At 40.7% G+C, this 13427-nt stretch overlaps 1 protein-coding gene across 2 annotated transcripts in view; it reads right to left on the bottom strand.

Annotated features, from left to right (window-relative positions):
• Positions 1–13427, bottom strand: part of aopep (aminopeptidase O (putative)) — a 90660-nt gene that overhangs the window by 38253 nt on the left and 38980 nt on the right. For both annotated transcript variants that reach the window (XM_085475706.1, XM_085475707.1), the window contains exons 9-13: positions 9831–9933; positions 9515–9622; positions 8978–9021; positions 4852–4912; positions 503–565 (exon numbers count right to left, since the gene is read on the bottom strand). In XM_085475706.1, coding sequence (XP_085331832.1) covers positions 503–565; positions 4852–4912; positions 8978–9021; positions 9515–9622; positions 9831–9933 — 379 coding nt within the window. The remainder of the gene's footprint in view (positions 1–502; positions 566–4851; positions 4913–8977; positions 9022–9514; positions 9623–9830; positions 9934–13427) is intronic.

Genomic DNA, 13427 nt, shown 5'->3' with positions numbered 1-13427 from the left:
TTAAGCACAGTTCCTGTTTTAAGGTAGTTAAAATACAAATAATTACTTTTTACAGAGATACAACTGGGAGAACTGGAAAATATAGGCAAAGCAATTAAGAACAAGATGAGAGCTTTAAGGGAAATCTGATAGGCTGCACAGAATGACACGCAACAGATGTAGAGCGCTGTGTGCCGCACTTCACTCAGAGACAGACAGAGGGAGAGACTGAAACGAAAGTGAGCAGATGAGAAAAAGAGAGGTAAAGGGAGTGCAAGAGAGGTAGAGATAAGCGGAGGACACAACCAGATGGTAGAAAAACAAAGCAAGTAAAGAGAAACAGTGGCAGAGTAACACACCGAAGGAAACGAGGCTGATGGGAATCAGGTGACAATCATATCAAGCAATCTAAGGTGCAATATTTGAAAATCTGAGTGCTTCCTTGCCACTCCCTGAAGATGAGAGGAAGGGACAGGGAAAGAAAGAAGAGGAGGAAAGAAAGAGAGAGAGAGAGAGTGCCTACCTCTGCTTTGACTTCTTCCACCAGCCTTGCCTGCGACCACACGGCGCTCCTTTCATACAGCCACTGAACGAGAGAGAAGAAGGGAAAGCAGTGAGCCAGGGGCAAGTGATCAGGACAGAGTGGAATGCTTTGCAGAGGCAGAGAAGGAGAGAGAGAGAGAGAGAGCAAAGCAGGAAGGGGAGGGAGAGAGAAGAGAGGTGGGAGGAGAGGGAAGAGGTGGGAGCGCTATCACTTGTTCCTCTGACGGAAACTCGCAACTTGACTCCGGAGGATGAGAGAAAGGAGTAAAGAGGAGGAAGGGGTGGTGTACGAAAAGGAGGGGGGGGGGGGGGATCACCTGATTTACAAGCAACTACAGGACTGATAGTCACCTTAGTCCTCCACCATTACACGCACACATATATGTGCAGTCATTCATGCAAGCGAACATCTACGCACCCACAGCCCTTACTCTCTCACCTTATTTAAGCCCTCAGCAAAGCCGCTGCTCAAGTGATGTGAATCACGCACCAGAGCGATGATGCCATGTGTACACGTGTGCTTGCGGGTGTGTACGTGGAGTGGGGAAAAAGAAGGAGACAGACAGGAGTGCGTGGAAGCAAGGTGTTCACAATGTCACACAGCTCACTCACACACACAGGCAGCAGCGACACACGATATTCGCCTCAGCCTCAATCCACGGTATGCACTCCACAGACGTTCCCACGCACACACACAGAGCCGCGCTGTGTTTCAGGTATTAGCGTTACCATAGCCACACACACACACACACACATACACATACACACACACACACACACACAAAGTTCAATACTATAACTGGATGCCTGCGTAGTTCTCTACAAGTATTATACAAAAGTGTCTGCTGCTCAAGCAGAAATAGCATGAAGGTGTGTGTACAAGGCAAGGATGGAGAGACACAGAGAGGTACAGAGAGAGGGAGGTTTTGAGAGTGGGTAGTGTAGAATGTAGTGAGTGTTGAAGTACTAAATTGCCATTGTGTAACAGGATACCACACATAACTCTTGCTGCCTAGATCTCCACTGCCATTCCCTGAATAGCAAGACCTTTGTCTCTCTCCAACTCTCTCGTCCTGCGCCTGCATCTCTGTGGTGTCTCTCTAGTCTCTTTAGTGAATCGATATTTGACTGCGTGTAGAAGTTCACAAGTTGCATCTCTTTCCCTCTTAAGTGCCTCTCATTCATTTCATACTCGTAAATGGTGACGTCTCTGTCTTTGTTTCTCAGATCCTTTCATGCTTTGGTATTTTTGCTTTAACCATATTTTACTTGAAATGTCTTTGCACGGATATACTTAAAGTTCTTCACAGCAGTCTTTTCATTTGATAAATAATGTGAATACATCCAGTTTTTCCAACTGTAAAGCTCCGGATCTGGACACATCCGGATATGTTTAGAGGAAGTGTATTTATATCCAGATTTGTTAATATGAAGCTCAGTTGTGTGAAAAAATATTTGCCACATTCCTGATTTCTTAGTTTTTCCCATATCTGTCACACATATGTTTAAGATGTTTGTAGGATGGATTAACTACTTTTGGAAAGCTGAGTTTAATTTCACGACCCACACCGAGACCTGATTACTGTGAGACCTGTTGAATACAAAAAAAATGACTTAGCTACAAGCTGCAACACATCATGCCACAATTCAAGGATAAAAAAAACAAAGCCATTGACATGTATCAGTCTGGAAAGGGTTAAAACATCCATTAATTCTGCTCTCTACTAAAAAGTCCTGAAAGAGAATGTCGAGCCCATCAGTTCATTATGGAGCTAGACAATGATTCAAAACACACCTCTGAATGGTTAAAAATAAATGAATATATTTACACATATATATGGTCAAAGTCTGAACTTAAATCCGATTAAGCATCATTAGCTTGAACTTTAACAGATTGTTCAAACTCAAAAAACCCTCCGATGTGGCTGAACTGCAACAATTCAGCAAAAAAGAGTAGGCCGAAATTCATCCACGGTGATGTGAAAGACTCACTGCCAGTTATCACAAACACCTAATTGCAGTTTCTGCTGCCAAGGATGGCACAACTAGTTATTAGGTTTAGGGGTCGATTACTTTTTCATGTAAGTTTGGATAGCTTTTTTCCCTTAATAAATGAAATCATCATTTAAAAACCCCATTTCATATGTACTCGGGTTATTTTTTTCTAATATTACAATTCAGACAAATTAAACAAATTAACATTAAGAAATTAAAATTAAACCAGGAAGGGAAAAAATACCTTTTTATATTTTTATATATATTTTAAAAATTAGACTGAAAATCAAACTTATTTGGTGAACACCTTCAGGATATTTGTCTTAATTAAGTTTTATTGCTACAAAACACATACGTGTTGCTGTATTGCACAAGTGTGAGAGCAAATTTTTACAAAGACAGAGCTCTAGGTATTGGTACTATTTTCTTTGTCAAATCCCAGAGTTTCATTTTGCTCTTTTAAAGATTTTTAGGTTTAGGAAATCTAAATCTAATACCTGCCAGGAAGATCAAAAAGCATCAATTATGTACTAGGTAAATCAGCAGCACTTAAATCAGTATATGACAACTGGTAATTAATACAAAAAATAAACACTATCATGTAGGTGTAGTTTAAGTAGAAGAAGGAGCTAAAAGCTCTGGTGAATCAATGAATCAACAAAATATTCCATGCTACATCATAATCCCAATGGGAACTCTTGAGGTCTAAAATAAACCGACACTGGCCTTCTCATTCTCCATCGTTCAGCACAGGATTGGTGGATGTCATTGTTTATTATTAGGCCAAATCATTTCCTGCCTTTCTTCAATTCAAGCACATTCAAGAGCAAAGGAGGCAGAGAGGAGAAAGAGATTTTAAAAATGTGTTTGTGCCCAGTGTACATAATGCACAAGCACTTGCATTTGTGAAAGGTTTCAATCGATCGGGCTGATCTTATTAGCCATCGCTCTGACTGGCACATCAAACACAAAAAAAGCCTCTGCAAAAACAATCAGCTTTCACCCAATCGGGTGTGAAAAAACAGCGGAGCACTCCCTCCGCACTGTCCTTTCCACCCTGAGAGGCCCCTGGAAGACTCAAGTTACATCATCGCATCCAGAAGGTGAAGGCTCCCAGACACAGGAACAGACACTAAAAACTGCACACACGCACAGTGGTAATTAAGATCTGTAACCATGGAGATGGCAGAATTGAAGAAGCTGTTGGAGTGGATTGATTGTCTGAGCAATCCTAGTATTTGTAACCCTTTGAGGGGGCAGATAAAGCAGGACTGCTCACCTCACCAAGATACAGTAGCAGTCTTGCAATGGCTAAATATAACTTAAAGATGGACGTGACCACCATGATGTTAAAAACTGGTTTGTGAAATCCTGTGTTAAAGCTAAGGTTAGCATTATGACTATTTGGGGGGTTATAACTACCTTGCTTGGTGGAGTACACATTCCTAGGTCAGGGTGTTAATAACTGCACAAGGTGCTCAGTTCAGTAACTTCTGTTAGTTGAAGCCGAGCAAGGTTGGCACCTACCTTTAATGCAAAGCAGTCACAATCTTAATATACATAACCTTTTATAACCAATTTAAATATAAGCCATTTTTAACAAATGGTTTCTGAATTATTGCACACAATTTAAACTACAGTAGTTAATAATATTCCCTGCTGCGTAGCCATTTTAAAGCTGTTCTTCTGATGTAGCGTCATGCCATACCGGATGCGACACAACCAATGTGGCAGATGCGACACGAGAAGCTTCCATTAGACGTGAGACAATGGAGGAAAGTGGTTCCTGGATGTTGCTGGCTGCTGCTCATAATTCAGAACTCCGTCACCTTGTCTAAACACATCTGGGGGTTAAAAGAAAACCAAGATGGCAGCTGCCAGAATGTGAAAGTCAGGGCTTCAAAATGGGACTTCACAAACCTGTGAGTGACCAGGATTGAACCAGTCTTTCTACGGTTCATGGTAATGCCAGCCAGGTTGTTGCCACAGTAAGTAAACATTAACTACTGAGTAGTAAGAATGGTTGTAAAACATTAAAACAATGAAATCTTCAGTGGACTACAAGAAAAACAATGCACTGGGAATTGCAACCCTGTAAGCACAATTACAACAATTAGTGAGACTAAATTACTGCATTATTGTGTACAATGAAGCCTAAGTAATACTGATTTATCTTAAACATTACAATGAAGAACAAATTCCAACACAGTTTTTATCTACTTAAAGAGCTGTCAGGCTTAAAAGTGAGGAATTGCCTTGTTTTTTTCATAAACTGGTATTTAATTATTTTAAACTCAGCCAAAAAAATAAAAAATACTGAAGGACTTTTCGTACCTTTGGAATTCCCGGCTGATCGAGCCAGTCAGCATAAATAGCACCGAGGGTGAGGCCTTTTCTGGAACACAATGGCACAAGTGTTAGTATTATTCCTATTATTACAGCAATGACTGTTATTGCCCAAGACGCACTGTAAAAACATCGTTCTGGGAAAATACTGTTAGGGTTATGGCAGACTTGAGATTTAGGCCAACACCTTAAACAAAAAAGGGGCACACCCACCTTCCTATACATGGGCAAGAAAAGAGGCATGCACAGACAATGAATTGGAGTTATACATATGGACATGCAAAAAAAAAAAAAAGAGTCTATGTATATGCATGTCTGAGTAGTTGAAAGGAGGCCAAATTGGATGGTTTGCATGTGGAAATAGTCAAACACCATACAGAGAACACACACAGTGACTGGGCTGACTTGCAAAGACAAATGTGAATGCAAACAAACATCCCACATTCAGCCTCGTGTATTTATGCAAACAGTAAAGTATACATCAAGTATACACACAAAGTGCACAAAGAGTCGAAGAGTAACTAAATAGCATGCCCTTCACCCCACTATCAATCCTGTGCTTAGAGAGAAAAAATTCCACTCTTGGCTACTCTGAAGGTTTCAGTGCAGTATAAGTATACAGTAATACCTTCACTGAAACATTTTTATTTTTTATTTCTGGATAGTATTTTTTCTTTATTAAACACATGCAATTCAGGCTCCCCCACATTTTCCAAACTTATCCCTAAAAGGACACGTTGAGAAAAATAACAGACACAGAATGTAAATAGGTCTATTTTGTAAATCTATTATAATTGTCACAATGGGTTTAACCTCCTGTAGTGACCATTTAAGGTAATCTTAAACTCAGTTCATCAGGCTCAGTCACCTTAATCTTATTCCAACTTGTAAAAGTCAAAATGTATTCTCAGTGGTTTAAGCTCAAAGTTAATTATAGAAAGATAACATGCTCACAAAAACAATCTGTTGCCTTGAGACAAACTTGAAAACAAGCAACCAACCTAATTCTCAACATTGCTCATGTGACTAAATTGGCTTTTTGTTGCGGGGTTGAGGCTGAGCTCCTCGCTCCCGCACACTAGCTGAGCTCATCTAGTGCATTTCTAGGCAAATTAAAAGAGTGGTGTATTGGGAAACTACACTTTAAAGCATATTAGAAGAAGCAATACTCCAAATAAAACATCAACTTGCTTAAAAACCAAGGATTAAGAATGTGATGAGCGACTTCATCACAAGCGCATTTAAACTCTTGGCATGATTGAAATTATAGACAGAGTCTAGAGACTAAACATATGCCACACCAACAGTGAGAACCCACAAAGTCGGATTACATGGGATTATGTCAGCATACTTCTCTTGTGTGGCAAACAAAAGGTTAATACACTTAATATACCACATGACTCATCAAGTGATGCTTAATAATAGGTCTAGTGAGAAATAAGCTTCATCTCTCACGAGAGCATATGAGGCATGTATCTACCCGTTCCGTTCTGTGACGCTAAAATGTAAACTTCACTTTAGTTTCACTAATTAGTCATCCTCTTAGTGACATGTAAGAATTCACAATTAAGTCTATATGTTTTTGGACAATGATATGTTTTGTATTTTGCCTCAGAACACCACCACTGTGGATTTTAAATTTTAAAAAATAGTGCAGAGTTTAATTAAAAGGATTTAGCAAAAGTATTGCATTTTGTAAAGTAATGTGATACACTTAGAAAATGTTGAATGTGAGGACCGTTTTAATACTCGCAGGAAGTCGCCAAATGCTGTTTTTCCTCCCTTGAGATGCTGTGCTAGCCCTTTACTGTGGCCACCGTCAGTTGCTGCTTGTCTGTGCGCCTCTTCGCCTTCATTTTTGTCTTCAGTAGCTGAAAAGCATGCTCTACTGGGTTGAAACCAGGCAACTGACTTGTCCATTAAAAAATATCCAATTCTTTGCCTTAATAAACTCTTGTGTTGCTTTTGGAGAATGTTTTGGGGCATTTTCCATTTGTCCTGTAAAGTTTTTGCAGCATTTGGTTGAAGCTTAGCAGAAAGTATAACCCTGTACACTCCAGAATTCATCCTCCTACTTCTCTCAGCAGCCATCAATAAACACTAGTGACTCAGTTCCACTGGCAGCCATACATGCCTATGCTATAACATTGCTTCCAACATGTTTGACAGATGATGTAATACGCTTTGGATCATAAGCTATTTTTCTTACTTTCTCCATACTTTTTATTTCCCATCATTTTGGTGCAAGTTAATATTGGTTTAATTTGTTCTTTTAGATGTTTTCTGAAAAAGGTCTAGTCGTCAGTGTAACAAGTGGTTTCCATTGTCATCATTGCCACACAAAAGACAACACTAGGTTCAATTCCACCAGGCAGCTAGGACTTTCTATATGGAGTTCACATGTTCTGATGTTTGCACGTTTGCTCTCATTATCTCCCACAGCATCTTAGATTAATCAGAGATTCTAAATTGGTTGTGGCTTTATGTGTTAGCCCTGCAACAGATCAGTGACCTGTCCAAGATGTACCCTCCCTCTCGTCCTATGGCAGCTGGGCTCCAGCTCCAAGAGAAAATACTCAAGAGTGTTCTTGACTTGCATAGACGTTATGAAGGGCTTCTTTTTTTAAACCAAGGAGAGAATGTGCACTCACTTTAGCTTTCCTACACTGTCTTTGAGGGCTTTGGGTGCTACTGGCCAGTGCAGTGTGATCTTTAACTATCAAAATAACTTATTTTGGCATTTCACCCCAATGATGACCTTCATTTACATCTACACCTCCTTGTACCTCACCATGAAAGTTCTAATGAACAGATCCAAATGCAAAGTAAACTTTGATTAAACAAAGTAAAGATTTTTTATCTGCTTAATTTGTAGAGGAAACTGGGATGTACTGGCCATGAAACTGCTTGTCAGTCAATTACTTTTGAATCTCTCAAAATGTTAACACACTTTTTATTATCAAGATGTAGGAAAGGATATCCACTACAAAATATATAATTTATAGAATATGATGCTGGATATTAAACAGAACATAAAGTATTTAAAATGAGCTCAACAACTAAACATCTGCACCAGTATTTTTAAGATATTTAACACTGATAGGAAACATTTTTCTGCATAATAATTATTCTGAATTTTGATACTTTACGCAAAATTTGTCCAAAAATACAATTTTATGTGCAATGAGGTGTTTTATTGCTTAGTTTCCTAAAGGAATTGCTTGAAAAATTCCTCAATACAGCATACAGGCAATGCGCATGGTATGTTTTTGATTTCTGTGTGTGCTTGGGGTCAGGGAGTGAGAGGTTTGGGATTGTCTCTGGTTGCCTTTCTGTAAAAGTCCCTGCATGCCACTGTTCCAAGGATACATGACCTCACATCACGAAAAGACTGGCCATGACCCAGAGCAGCAACTGTCTATTCTAATCTTAAACCCTTCTATTTCACTGAGCTGTTTACTGAAAGAGGCATCAAATCCAAATATTGACTCTGCCCAACTCCCTCTGTTTAATTCAATCAATCTCTTCTCGTCCAGCAGCAGCACACTCCACATGACAGAGAAGGCAGAAAGAAAACACTGAGAGCCGACAAATAGATGCTCGAGAAAAGAAGAGTAAGAAAAGAAAGGGCTGATAATGTGAATGACAGACAAGGAAGAAAACGTGGGACAGCAGGACAAGACACATGAAGAGGTTAATGAGGCAATCGGCAGAAAAAGAAAGTTGAATGATTAAGAGAGTGCAGAGAGAGTGAGAGAGAATTAGAGAGGAGGAGAGCAGGAGGAGCAGTTATCCTTTTACACTTCAGTGAATATGAGAGTGAATGAGACTGTTCACCTAACAGAACTGGTGTTGGATGCTTCAGTTTGCCATATTTCCACAGTGGGACCAAACGCATTTCACATGAAATCGATTAACATATCACATCTGCCACTGAAAGTTTAAAAGCTACATTGAAACAAACAAAAAATAATAATCTTTAACCGCATCTCATATTTGTCTGCAACTAGAAGCTAAGACTACTCCTGCTATAGTACAAACCAAATTGGTTTTAATGCATCTTTACATTATTCATGAATTACACTGCAGAGATTTCTCATAGCAAACAACATACCTTTCCATGCCGGGAAAGCTAATCAGTAACATTTGCAGGAAATCCTGTTTAAAACAGAACAAAAAAAAAAGACAAGCAGAAATGGAGTCGTTTAGGTAGATGTGGGAGGAAGACAAAAAGAAAAGAGAAAGGCATACCTGATCTTAAGTCAAGAGTACAAGGTCAAACAGTGTTTATGTTACTTCCTCTATTTAGTGGGAGGACTCAATCTGCGACTGAAGTAACAGGAGCCAGGTGGAACTCATATGCACACACACACACACACACACACAAACACACACACACACAGTTCCAGGTGGGATCACTCAGCTTTGTGGCCCCACCAGAATAAACACATGTGCCTCTGTTGATGTACAATCATCAATTTGAGAGAAAGCTATTGTAACAATGTGGCAATCAGGTTTACATCAGCCTCCCAATAATTTATAAAAGCAGCAAATGTGCTGGAGAGACGGGTCGAATTAAATAGTTCACACGTGAGCTAAAATGTTATCAGCAGCCTCTGAAGTAGCAGCAGAGATATGTTTCCAGCCTCACCTGGGACAAAATTAGATGGCCGTGGTATTTCTTCACAAATAATTGGAAGAATTCAATAAACTGTTGCTCTCCCACTTGACTGGCCAAGAACCTGAGGAGAAAGTAGCCCTGGACAAAGGGTGAGACATGCAAACAATCAATTATAGACAAACGTCTAAAGCACCAAACAAGAAAGCTCACAGAAATTTTAAAAAAAACAAAGAGATACTATAAGTTTATTCGATACTTTGATTGGATCTGGTTCTTTTATTTGTCTTCATTAATTCCCTCCTTTCTTTGTTCATTTCCCACCTTCCTACTACGACATTAGTCTCACCTTGAGGTAGTGGACTTGCATGAAGGGTTTTTCAGGGTTGAGGGCATGCTTAACTGTGGAGGAGCCAGATTCACTGACCTGACCAGTCTTCTCCATGTTAGGTCTGCAGGAGGGCAAACAGAGCAGGGAAGAAAAAATTGCTCACAGAAACACTGAACAAGTGAAGAGATGGACGTACAGCACACAAAGCGAGATTTTCAGCACACACCATCAGCAGTACTGTGCAGAGGTACATGACAAGACCAGAAGGCAAAACAGGAGTGAGATGTTGGAGAACAGGAGCACATTTTTATTTTATCTTGCTCTCAAGACATTTTAGTTGCAGGAAAACCACCATTTCAACAGAGCAAGAGTACACTGTCAGCAACACTAAATGGCACCACTCAGGCCATTTCTCAATGGTGAACACATTGCCAAGTTGCCACACTTTGCCAGAGGCAGGCTGGAAATAAAACTGTGGATTTATAATAGCATACTATAGTGTTTATATGACCTCACAGTGCTGTGCTCTAACTTTTACTGCCCGTGAGTCATGGAGCGAACATATAACACTTGCGCACAAAAAAAGCACCCCTGACTACCAGCACAAAAGAGCCACGCTCTGGGTTTCATTTTCCCCGTCACGAAGATACAAATCATCCCCTCAACCTCCATAAAACACACAAACAAACACGCATAAAACCAATAAAAAACCAGACAAACAAATCCCTGACATGGGATGCTGTGCAATGATAGTTTTAGTTAGCTGGTATTGATCAGAATGAGCAGATTAACTCAGTGTGCCAATAGGAAGGCCTTGAAGGATCACCCTCCTGCCAAGTCGATACGGCAGGCGCCTGGCCCACCAATCAATACACCCTTCATCACTGGCTTGCACTTTTCCACAAGACCGCTTCATGACAGAAGCGGCCAGACACACACACGCAGACGTACATGGACGATCGGAAAGGCTAAAGGCACAGAGAGTCACATGTGACTGTTTAAATTTTTGACTTGAGCTTAAGCAGGGAGCCACAAGTTGGTCAAATATTTGATTTACACAAGTGTTTGTCCAGCCATGGTGAGCAGAAGAGGGAAGGCAGGATGCAGAAGAGAGGGGGGTAAAGCAGACTAGGGCTGAGGACAAGACAAGGAGGTGTGGGAGAAATCAAGGGCAGAAAATAGACAGGAATGTTTGGTTTGCTTAGTGTACTGAAAGAGAGGAAGTCATCAGCTTCCTGGAATTTCTAAATTCAACTGGTCATTCTTTCAAGCACTTTCATCATGCATCTGAGGGCGTGTTCCCACTTGTGTGGATGTATGCATGTCATATAAATGCTGTGCGAGAGAAATCGCTATGGAAATGACCTGATTTCGGAAAATCTGCCTCAGAAAATCAAACTAATGATGTTGACTCTCCAGAAATAAAGACTTTCATTATTCTCAGTCTGTCAGTGACTGTATATAATGAATAACACATTTGGATATAACAAACGGGCTACAAGTTAAAACTTAAAATATGCAATATAGTGTTTGTTTTATATGTGGTTCCTTTATATCAACATTTTCCTTTAAACACTGGATTTTTTTTAAAACTTGCTCTCTGTCCAGTCACCTGCTCATTTCAGCCTGTGGCTGTCTGTTCCTTGCGATAAGATGAAATGGACTCTTTTTAAGACAGCGGGATGTGCTGTACCCCTGGGAACTTGTGTGTATGTGTGGGTCTGAGAGGAAAAAGAAGGATTAGGACAAAAGATGAAAACAGTGACAGAACATGTACTGTCTTTCCACGGAAAATGTAACCATTTCTTATGTCAGAGACACTAGCAGACCACGGAGAGACAAAATGTTGATTCATCACTGTCATGTTAAACAAAGGGACTTCAGCCTTCTTTATAAGGGATTTATTGATGTGTGAATCCCTGGGTTTTGCTGCCTGTCTTTGTCAGGGATGATTAACTAAAACTTTAGGAGGAAACGGTGCTTGCTGCCTTCAGCGTCTCGTAATAGCTAAATGTATTTCAGAATAAATGGCGTTCTTATCTGACTTGTGGGGCAGTGAGAGGGGGGGTGTTTGTCTGTGTGTGTGTGTGCATGCGTAGCCGTGCGTACACCTGGGTGTGTCTGAGATTGAAAGGGAGAGAAAAAGCGAGAGGAAATCAGGAGCTATTACTGACAGAACTTAATGTCAAACGAGAACACACATACACACACGAGAGGTTTATAGCTCCGTGAGCCATATCCTGACAAATTACACTGGGTTGACTGTGGAAACCGGATAAGGTAGAGCAGCGCTCCCAGCAGCCCAGTAAATCAGCAGGGAGAATGGCGTCTGGCCCAGGCTGCCCTAAATATAACTCATCTGAAATGGACTGATAAACACTGGCCACTGGGGCCCCTGCTGGATCATGGGGTGTCAATTGTGACCTACTGAACTTGGAAAGAACAACCTACCATTTAGCCTTTGTGTGTGCATTTGTGTATGGTGAGGACATCTCTTTGTATATATCCCACTGTGGTTTCCTTTCCTTCCCTTCAGCAGATCCTTAGAGAGTCTTCACTGTGTTGTGACACTGAGTTAGTGTTTATGTGCATGTGGTTCTAATGCAAATGAAGTTACATGTGGACTTGGGCACAAAGGTTGTGTATTCCACATGAAAAAGTGATCTGTGTCAGGACTTTGAGGGCCCTACAAGATACAATAACTAAAAGTGTAAAAAATAGATAAAAAAAAACAAAACAATAAAGGCAAGCTGACAGAGACAGAGGTGGTTCCTAAGTTACTTTTTAAAGGTATCATTAGTGTCCACAGATCTTCATGAGGTTCCACAACCTCAAAAGCACAATCACCTTTTATCTTTAACTTGGATCTTGGTACAACCAATACACCTAATAGATCTTGGTGTTATGTGTGGTTGTAGTAGCTCACTGATATGTGGAGGCATCAAACCGTGATGACCAAAATTTCAAACTGAACCCTTAAACTTCCCAGGGAGCCAGTTTAAAGAAAACAAAAATCTGTGTCACATGGGACCTTTAAGGGGACATGCAGCAGCATCCTTGAGTTAGTTATCAGTTTTCAAGTTTTCAGGAATTGTTATTCAATTCATACTCTATAAATGGTAAATGGCCTGTATTTGTATAGCGCTTTATTAGTCCCTAAGGACCCCAAAGCGCTTTACATATCCAGTCATCCACCCATTCACACACACATTCACACACTGGTGATGGCAAGCTACATTGTAGCCACAGCCACCCTGGGGCGCACTGACAGAGGCGAGGCTGCCGGACACTGGCGCCACTGGGCCCTCTGACCGCCACCAGCAGGCAACGGTGAAGTGTCTTGCCCAAGGACACAACAACCGAGACTGTCCGAGCCGGGGCTGGAACCGGCAACCTTCCAGTTACAAGATGAACTGCCAACTCTTTGAGCCATGATTGCCCCATAATAATGATGATGAGTTCAGAGTCATTTTAATGTCCACTGAGAAAACTGATGAAGACTGCAGTGTGGTCAAGGCCTCAAAAACCCCCACAGTTGAGGTTCTGCATCACCTGTATTACCCACAGGATCAAGAATAAAGATCAAGCTTAATCTCGACTGCTGTGCACTTCATC

The sequence above is a fragment of the Copadichromis virginalis genome, linkage group LG12, assembly GCF_057382275.1.
Source record: "Copadichromis virginalis isolate Kocher_CV1m ecotype Utaka linkage group LG12, C_Virginalis_male_GT1.1, whole genome shotgun sequence".
Classification (NCBI taxonomy): domain Eukaryota; kingdom Metazoa; phylum Chordata; class Actinopteri; order Cichliformes; family Cichlidae; genus Copadichromis; species Copadichromis virginalis.
The sequence above is the reverse complement of the archived record's forward strand: the minus strand, read 5'-3'. Positions and strand labels throughout refer to the sequence as shown.